At 40.1% G+C, this 10313-nt stretch overlaps 1 protein-coding gene across 3 annotated transcripts in view; it reads right to left on the reverse strand.

The window, feature by feature from the left end:
• The window catches only part of KRCC1 (lysine rich coiled-coil 1), a 17167-nt gene extending 7161 nt beyond the window's left edge, over positions 1–10006 (reverse strand). The window contains exons 1-6 of one of the 3 annotated variants that reach the window (XM_009289395.2): positions 9912–10006; positions 8141–8248; positions 7877–8051; positions 6873–7121; positions 5195–5309; positions 2721–3669 (exon numbers count right to left, since the gene is read on the reverse strand). In XM_009289395.2, the coding sequence (XP_009287670.1) occupies positions 2874–3669; positions 5195–5309; positions 6873–7121; positions 7877–8051; positions 8141–8248; positions 9912–9926 (1458 nt within the window). In that variant the 5' untranslated portion in view covers positions 9927–10006 and the 3' untranslated portion in view covers positions 2721–2873. Of the gene's footprint in view, positions 1–2412; positions 3670–5194; positions 5310–6872; positions 7122–7876; positions 8052–8140; positions 8249–9911 lie in introns of those variants that run through there. The other 2 variants (XM_009289397.2, XM_009289396.2) reach the window with 2 other exon arrangements.
• Positions 10007–10313: the final 307 nt, after the last annotated feature.

Below are 10313 nucleotides of genomic sequence, written 5' to 3' on the forward strand. Positions count from 1 at the left end.
GAGGAAAAATGTCTTTACTGAGAGAGTGGTTAAACATTGGAACAGGCTGCCCAGGGAAGTGGTGGAGTCCCCATCCCTGGAGGTATTTAAAAGACGTGTAGATGAGGCACTTAAGGACATGGTTTAGTGGGTGGTGGTGTTGGGTTGACGGTTGGACTCGATGATCTTAGAGGTCTTTTCCAACCTCAATGATTCTATGATTCTATGATTCTCCTGACTTCCAAAAGCGCAACTCATTTCAAAAGCAAGTAAACTGGTGCTTATCTCCCTTCAATTAGTCTGTTCCCTGTGTACAAGCAGAGTACTACACCATGGCCTTTCCGTCTGCTGGAGGTCTAATCGTTTTCTTAGACTGACTCCCTAAGGAAAGGAGGCGTATGTGACCATATTGGAGCAAGGGTTCCTTACTAGTAACTGTGAAAGACACTGGCCATATTTGTACAGCCCTATTTGACAGAGTGGCAGAAATATCAAAGGGGTCTTACAATGCCCTAAGGTTTGCTAAACTAGGTGTCCTGGGAGAAGAGAAAGTCATTATTTGTCTTACATGGGAGACAAGCTGCAGTGTTGCCCACGTTATTCTCACAGCAAAGAGTATATACAGGAGAGAGTGCTTAAAAAACTCCCCAGTTACACTGTAGGACAATACAAGCAGCCTGCAGTTGGCAGTTTACAACAGCTCACAACTGTCATCAACAGTCAGCATAAGTAAGTTATGATTGAATCCGCTCTCTTTCCAAGAAAATAATGAGAAAAGCAGTTATTAATGTGTGACTTGAGACTCCCTCATTAGACGAGCAGGGGCTAAGGAAAGCCAGGGAAAGAGTCCTTGGAAGGACACAGAAAGGCTTGTAGCTCCTGAGAGGAAAAAGAACCACTGAAGAAAGCAGAGGCGTTATCAGCCTGAAACAAAGATCAGGTGAGATTAGAAAAGGGGACCAGAACAAGGACCCTATGTACACTTTGAACTTAAAGCTGAATCCCCACGGACCTCTGAGTTCAGGTCCCTGAGACTCCTGACCAATGAACTGTTACTGGCACCTACATGTTGCTGCTCAACTTTGTTCAGTTGTACATGTATCTAGTTACACTTGCCTGTTAGAGGATGGACTAAGTTACTTGACAGCTCAGATGCTAACTACTCAGATTTATAACTTTATCGGCAGCAGGAAAAATCTAAATCCAAGATTGCAATCAACCACAAAACACAAATCCTTAAAAAACACAGCAGACTACATTATTTTCAGGGCTTTTCAACCTACTTCTTACACCCGCAAAACTAAAACTAAGACAAAACCGACAGAATTCAAGGCTTGAGGGCCCTGGTCTCTACTCCATCCCACACCACAACCACCCACAACAGAAAATTTCAGTTGGGCAGATTTACCAAGAGCAGCAGTTCAGCACAGGTGCCTCTACAAACAGACTAACCCAGTGGAAAACTCAGTCTAAGTGGTGCGACTCAACAGCGTGATGGCTTTCAGATCCCACATCAAGGCTCAGAAAAAGCTTTCTTGCAACCTGAAGGCAATAAGAGAGATACTAAATGGTGTCTTAAGAAATTGCTTTTAAATGATCGCTTTTCAGAACTTAACTGTATTTACTCAGTTCAGCAGCTTTCAGTAAGACATCAGACAGGCTTCAAATCCTCTACACAACCCCAGATCTGCACAGTGCAGGCAGACATTGCAATTCCCCTCTTCCTCTGGGACAGCCTGCCTGCCCCAGGCCCTGTAGAGACTGATGCGTTTCCAGTGTCCATGGCTCACTGAAGGTCTCATCTGAGAGTCCTGGGAGCAACACAAGAGCTTGAACCCCATCATCTAAGTTTCTCAATTAATTGCACATATGTAGGACATCAGTGCTCGTGCCACAATAATGTAAATCCATATTGTGAACGAAGATCTGGTGACACGACATTTAAAATGGAAATACAAAGCTGTAATTGATTTTTCAGGGTGTTGTTTGGATCACAAATCTAGCTTCATTCTAACATTCCTTCTGTACATTACTTTGAGTGAATGAAGCAGAAAGTAGCCTCATGTTAGCAACTGATTTTGCATATTGCACCTTTTCTGTGTTTCCTAAATTAAACTAAAAATCAGGATTACAATGAGAAAAATCTACTAGACAATGTACATCTGACAACCAGTTGCATGTTTAATAGACTCATTTTCCACTCAGAACTGGGTGACAAAAAAACCAAACCAAACCCAAAAAAACCCCAACAGCAAATAAGATCTGGAATCAAAAGCCTTTCACATTCTCCTTTTAAATCTGTCAGAGAAATGGTTACAGACATGGCCGGGAACACTGTAGTCCCCTTATTTATCTTATGAGTTTATGTGCTTTCCTATAAGAGTAAGAGAAACCTCAATAGTAGGCACCATTCAAAAAAACCAACAGCAAATAAGATCTGGAATCAAAAGCCTTTCACATTCTCCTTTTAAATCTGTCAGAGAAATGGTTACAGACATGGCCGGGAACACTGTAGTCCCCTTATTTATCTTATGAGTTTATGTGCTTTCCTATAAGAGTAAGAGAAACCTCAATAGTAGGCACCATTAATATTAGAAAGAAGCTATACATTTTGGTGAAAATCCAACAGTATTCTGCAAGCTACTGACCCTTATTTGTTGTATATTCCAGAAGAGATTACAGACTTTCAAACTCACATCGCTGCTGCTGTATGCATAAGATGATTAAAAATTGATGCCTACCTACTGCCCAAAAGTTTCGGAAGACAGGCTTTTTCTTGCTTCCACATTGGAACAAAAACTTTGCTTAAGAAAAAAAAAAGTCATAGTATAGTACAAAACAGTTAAGTGAGTCTACAAACAGAATCAACTTCTTAAAGCTAAGTGAAACCTTTATCAATATCCCAAAACAGATTCATCCCAAAGTAGCTCCTCTTCTCTTTTGCCATCTATCTGTGGCTTCTTTTTACCCTTTTTGTGCTTTTTGCTCTCTTTCTCAGCAAAGTTTTCTTTAACTCTTTTATCTTTATAAGGTCTTGATTTCTTCTCATTTACCAAATCTACATCAAATTTAATTCTCTTTTGCTTCTGATTTTCTTTTCCAAAATCTACACCTTCAATATTTTCCTTTCTTTTCTGCTTTGTGGCTTCTTTCCCATACTTCAGCTCTTCACTGATGTATTTTTCCTCCTCAAAATGTTTTATCTGAAATATCTGTCCTTTTCTGTAAGAGCTGGTAGAAGTTTCAGCAAACATAAGTTTGTAGCAGTCTTTAGATTCTGCAACCGATAGGCTGAAGCTCTTATCTCTGATGGTGACCACGTCAGATGCTTGCTCTTCTTTACAGTATCCCTTGTTATAGCAACAATCAGGTGTCTTTTCTAGTGCATGCTCACAAGCTGATGGCCAGCTTGGCGATCTATTTTCCCCACTATTTGTAGGTGACTGGGTTTCTGAGAAAAGGCTGGAATGCTGGCCTTGTTCACACTTGAAGTTTGAAGATACAACCTCACCAAGGTCACCTCCTCCTTCAATGTTTTTATCTTGAAACTCTTCGTCTTCTGCTTTTCCTAAATACCTTCTTGGCTCTAGACCTCTAGCTTTCTGAACTTTAATGTAATCTGTTAATTCATCTTGAAAGGAGTCATGTGTTTTCTTCGATTTCTTCATGAGATTGACAAGCACTGTTTCTCTGCATAAATTGGATAGAAAGGCTTAGTTATTAATACTGACCAATTTGTTTAGCATCTGTTGAGTTAAAAAAAAAAAAAAAAAGATTGCATTTCCAGGTTAGAAAAAGAACATATTTCAAGCGTGCTGTTCTGTGTAACTACATGGGCTCTGTTACACACAATCACATCTGTAAAGCTGATGTTACAGGGAACAGATTCTACTCTTTGTGAAAACTGAAAGTCTGGAATAACTTCATGAAGACCAAATGAGTTTCTTGTGACCTAGGGCGCTGCAAGAATAAGATGCTTTTAAAATGACTGCATACATTTTTAAAACTACTTTGTAAAATGAAAATTTAAGATTTGCTCTTATTAACTAATCTCCAATTAGCTGCAGATAAGAAGCAATTACATTATATACCGACTGTCAAGTAATAAAGTTACTGATTTCTTTACGAGATTCATTCTATAGAACAGTTGCAGTCCAGTAATTTCAGGCAAACTGTGTGACTCCACAGCAGAAACAAAACAGAACAGAAACAACCAACCTGGATTACTAAAAACCCCAAACAAGATAAGTGTGCTCCCAAGGCAAAACTACTTATCAGTTTATATTCTACTCTCCCTTTCCTCAGGCTGGAAGATAAAGCGGTTAGATGATAAAGATATCCCCTGTGGGAAGGGCAGCTCCGAAGACCCATCCCTTAAATGTATCCTGTTCTGCCTTAATTCACCAGCTTTATACATTCATTTTGTTAAACTATAGGTAGGCCTGTAGCAGTTCCCTATATTCCTATTTTTCGGGACTCTAATGCTGTTGACTAAACAAACACTTAAAATCACATCAGTTCTACATCAGTCTCATGGTTATATTATTATTGCGCCTTCACTTAAAATATGTCTTATCAAAATGCTTAACATGTAAGCAATTTTGATATTTAGCCTACTTGCACAGCAATCTGTAAAAAGTACATCTTAAGTCACCACAATATCCATTCTGCAATTAACACAGTCTACAAGCCCTCTTCTGGGTAAAAGGGGAAGTGCAAGAGCTATCATCTATCCCATAAATGATCTTATGCCAAATGTAAGATGCATGTTGATGAATCCTGAAAGCAACACAATTGATGGAGACTTGGCACTTTTCGGGATTAAGGTCTTCTTTGCCCTGTCAATAGGAATCTTTAAGTTCAGACCATTTCCTTCTAGACCGAGCACTAAAGATGCTGTACCAAAACAGGTACTGCTACCCCCAGATAGCAAAGTAAGTGGGAAAACTGTACAGGTTTCAGGACCCTTCCCCTGTGGGTTGTCATTGAAGATGCAACTGTGGGAACTCTAAGGCTGAATTTCAGTCACAAGTATGATGTTTAAATGGACAGTGCCCCTTTAAACCAGTAAACCAAGCAACAAAAAAAACCCCAAAACCAAAACAAAAAAATCCATGAACTAGTCAAAGTCACTTAACAGCAGACAACAGGGCTAATGAAAAAGTTTGAAAGTACAAACTACACAGGAATAGCAACAAAAGACTTACTGACTTACTTAATCCGGTGCTTATTTCCTTGCACGTGGGACTGGTATGTTTCTATAGATGTAAGTGCGATGTTACATATGGCGCACATGTAATAACCAACACCAACTGCTGAAAACAAGGAACCTGTAGGTTACAGAGACTACAAATGAAAGGCAAAACTCAAAGCACATCACAATCCCATCCCATGCAAGAGTCCTAACATAATGTTCCCATAAATGACACTTGTAGACAGATATAAAGTCACTGCTGCAATTTTACACTAGAATAGTATTTATGAAGGGAGCTGGTGAGGTGTACAGTTGCAGTGTAACCACGGTTTAAACATTAACAAAGAGTATTTCTGATGACTGAAGTGATCCAAGATAATTCCAGTAAACTGTTGTCAAGTGCTGATGAGCATGAACTGTACTGAAAAATTAAATACTATTGTAAATACCTGACACCCAAAGCAAGCACCAACAGATACCAATCCAGTCAGTCCAGATTTAATTAAAATAAGATCAGTTTAAATACTACCTGCTCAAATGTTCATGCAGTGTTGGTTCAACCCTGTGAAGATGCTGAGGGAATTGTCGATACAGTACATTATGAATACGGTACACGGAGCCTCAGGCAAATATAAGGTAAGGTCAGATGAGGAAAACCCTTGTGTTTTCTAGGTTGTCGTTTTCTCCTCTCTACAAGCTGTGTCATCCATAAACCTAAATATTCTGAAACCAGTGAGTAACCTTTATCCCCATGCAAACCCAAGAGCTTCATCCATTAGCAAAATGCAGCATTAATTCCAATGGGCTATTGCTTTGCATCAAAATGTATTATTTTGTTTAAATTATAGCATGACTTAATGAGAGCTGTTTGATACTAACAATGACTTTTGATTATCAGGTAGGATTTTGAATTCCTTACTCAAGAAAGGATTGACAGTTCTGTTGCACAGGACCAGATGATGCCCCCTCAAAATTAAGGGAAGTTGCACAGCAACAGGGCCTTGGCTTTGCACACAGTGCTTGAGCTGAAGACAGTCCCGATGGGAGGCTAGAGAACAATGACTGTTTAGGAAACAAATTTCCTTATGTGGGAGGATTGACATAATTACAACAACCAGTTTAATGAATAAAAGATTAAGGGAAGCCATGACACCAGTTTTCAATTATTTAAAGAATGTGACAAAAAGGAAACAAACGATTCAATTCTTGTGTCTGCTTCTTGTTCTGTGCACAGCAAAAAAATATATTGTGGTCAGAGAGAGCTGAGTTCAATGTCAGTAGAAGGTTTTAAGATCAAGAAGTCCTGGGGGATGTTCCTTATGGAAGTTGTGGAGTTTCCAGCACAGACGTTTTTTAAGAACAAGGTGGATGAACATCTTAAGAGTGACACAGATACAACTGATCCTGGCCTTGGATTTAGGGGACTGGGCTATTTTCTAGGATCCTTTGAATTTGACCACAGAACTCAGTGAGGACTGGATTTGGGTCTCCAAATCAGTAAGAAATGTTTTCCAGCCTACAGCTGTCAGAGACAGAACTTTAGCAGTTCATAGACCAAACAGAAAGGAAGAAAAGAACTTTTTCTGTAATACAGGAGAAGACTACCATTTCCTTGCACACATCAGAGCAGTTCCTTGAACAAATCAGAGCACTCAAGCTACACTCAAGAGATTGTAACACTTGCTCATGTTCTGCTTACCATTTGTGCTGGATTCTGCAGGGACAGCTTTGTCTCCCAGCTCCTCCAATATCTTTCTCCGTGCTTCGTTTCTTTTGTGTTTCTTACCAACATAATGCTGCTGAGCCACGAGTGGATTATTGAAGGGAGCACAGCAGAGCTTGCAGTACTTGTCTGGATCATTTAACTTCAACCTTGTGTTGGAGGATGACGAAGACTCTTCAGCTTTTGAAGGCAGCAAGGGCTTCTCAGATGATGGCTTCTGTAAAGCTGGAGACATGCAAGTAGAGGATACATCTGCTGACAGCACAGCAAAGGAAAGGCTAAAACAATTCCATAGAGCAAAACAGGTGACTGCAGAACTACAGAGATAGAAAGTAGAACAGTCTGTTGGGTGCTGAACTACTTGCCAGAGACTATAAAATATCTTAATCCTTACAAGGATATGAAAGTACAGACTGATAAGGAACACAACCCTGGAATATTCAGAAACCCCACCATTAAATACCTAAAAATCAGCTGCGTTTGATGGCTGGTCACTCTAACATCCTTATACAGTCCAAGAAGACAGATGTACCCTGCAGAGGGTGATTCAGAGCACATACACTATGCCCCATCTTTAAAAACGGTTCAGCAACTTGTACAGGACTAACACCAGTTAAGTGTTGCTCATGGACTATTGTTTTTTAATTTCTTATCATATTAATTTATCAGAGGAACATCTTGTTGGGACTGCAGTGAATTCTCAGAACAACAATAAACACCTTTCATTAATAAAAAACCAGAAATATTTGCCTTTAGTTCCAGTCAATGAAAGATAGGGAATTTGAAAGCAAGGTTCCATGGCTTCAGTTGCACAGGGTAGTATCCTTGTTTATTCACCTAAGGAGTTACCACAAGACAGTTCCACAACTTCGGCAGAATAGAAAGGCATAGAGACATGGCAAGTGTAGGAAGATACTTCGCTATACTTGTCTCAGAGAGTGACAGGAAAACACATGCAAAGCAAACTATTTAGTTCTTACCAGAAACAGGCTGCATGGTCTGTGCTGGCATGTGGGCTTGGTCTCCTGATAATTGCTTCAGCTTTTTAGCGTGGATCTTTCCCAAATAGTGAGACAAAGCAACAACTGGGGAAGTAAAAATCACGTTGCAGAGATTGCAGTATTTGTTTTTGTCCAGTACTCCGCTCCCATCCGTCTGAAACCACGCAAGGGCAAGCTCAGTTACAAGCATTCACTGAAGTATACAAGGAAACATTTTATTTAGCCATGAAGAGGAATAGTCACCTGAAAATTGACACAATCCGTTTTCTTCTGTTTGCCATGCTCCTGCCTCCCATCTTTCTCACCATGCATTTGGATGTAAAGACGAACTTTCTGAGCATGCTTTTTGCCCTGGGAAAGGGCAAACTAGAATTATTCCTGTTTCAGTAACAAGGATCCAAGCAGTGATTTATCCAGTGACCGGGACTTCATCCATCAAAAACTGCTTTCAACGTTTGCCAAATTGTATTTGTATAGAGCAGAGCCACAAGCGGACAAACGCCAGCTCATGTAACAACACTATACTTTAACCAATAATACAGTACTTAGCATTACTTATAACATTTTGCCTCGAGTAGCCCTTGGAGTCATCTACTCTCAACTCTTTGAGAAACCAAAAATCCTGACATGCCTCCTTACAAACAAGGATGCTAAAATAGGTAAGGAAAGGAACGCAGCCATGCCACAGAGCAAGTCTGCTGTGTTCCTTTACCACTAAGCCTGGGCGCTTGACATCAAGGCTGTCCTGTATCGTGGCACAGAAGAGTAACAGGCAGCAGGACCTAACTTACCTTCCGAAATAAAAAGTCTAGTCTCCCTGTACAGTCAGTAGAGAGAAACAGGTTTCCCTGGAAGCTGAGTTAAAGAATCTCCAGCTTGGGGTCAGTCAATGGAGATTTCTACACCTTTCTACTGAGGATACAATAGTCCAGGTACCTAAAATTGGGTGTTAACATATACTTCCCTCAGCTGCAATTATTTTTTAATTCTTAGGTGCTCCCTGAACTCATAACCTTCAAAGTCTTGCACTTGTAATGTCCTTACCTACATGCCACACTATACAGTGGTAACCTACAAAGCAAAACAAGTAACTTGTCTTCTCTGACCTAATGCTTTTCAGATGTCTTTTAAGGATTCTGAGGAGCAGTGCAGGATATTATAACAATATTATCAAAGAGAAAAAGGACCCATCATACCTGGCTAGACAATCCAAGCACAACTGAGAAGAGTCAGTTATTTCCATCAATTCATTTTGTAATGGTGAAGTCAGGTAACTTTACAATTGCATCTATTATCCTCAATTGGATTTTGATCCGAGAAACAAAATCAAACTGAGGGTCTGAACTCTGTGACGTTCTGACAGTACAACTGCTGCTTAAGTTAAATCAAAATAAGGAAATACAACACCTTGCAAGACCTGAGTCTTCATAATGTGAATAGCAAGAAAGACTCCTGACAGCAACTGACATGTTAAACTTTAACTTTTGCAAGAAGAAAGAAAAAGACAGAAATGTCTGTGCCTGCAAACCCTCAAGATCAAGTTTCAAAATAAAGCACGCTTTCCCATGTTTACAGCAATATCCCAAGGCACACAGTTATTCCAAGAAATGCCCTCAGCATGATTCATACAACCTACCTCAAGCAGACACTGGTGCACAGAGCAGCATGTGCGTATTGCTGGGTGAGGCATCAGAAGGCATGACCTCGATCCTCAATAGCTAGCACTGCCCTGTGCCATACATATGTTCTGGCTCACGTGGTACAGTTCTGCTTCAATCCCATATGCAGCATGGCCTGAACCTGCTCAGTTCCTTCTAAAATCACGCTGCAATATGCAGGTGATTGCCCTTCACTATACTGAACCCACAACTTTCACATTCAAGTCTGGTTAATGTCTAAGTCTAGCATAAGCCTTGAGAAACACACTATAAAAAGTCTTTTATACACTACGTAGAAACCCCAAACAAAGCAAAGCCCCAGTGCTTGCTAGGAGAAATTCTCCTTTCTAGCCTACCTTATAGTGTGACATCCTTTGAGACTCAAACTGCAGCACTGCCCCGCAGACCTTACAGAAAGTGTCGGTGAAAAGGTCTTTCCTTGTTGCCTCATCTAAAATGTCATCTAAACGGAAAGAGCAAAAGACAAAAATCATCCAGTAGTTAGGACAAGATATATTTGCATGTCTTTGCTTACACAAAACATCAACCACTTTAATATTCACATGCAGCACAAGATGAAGGAACCAATGTTCATCCACTGAATCACACTGTACCTCACTGTGGCTTCAAAGCAATGCTGTAAAGCCATCTAAACCTTCCTACTTACAGAAGTATTGCTCTCCTGGACTTATAAAGTATTACTATAAGAGTACCTGGACTTTAAAAACAAAGACAGAGACTCTTCATTGGGTTTTCAG

Source organism: Aptenodytes forsteri, unplaced genomic scaffold (assembly GCF_000699145.1).
Source record: "Aptenodytes forsteri isolate BGI_AS27 unplaced genomic scaffold, ASM69914v1 Scaffold141, whole genome shotgun sequence".
In the NCBI taxonomy this organism is placed as follows: Eukaryota; Metazoa; Chordata; class Aves; order Sphenisciformes; family Spheniscidae; genus Aptenodytes; species Aptenodytes forsteri.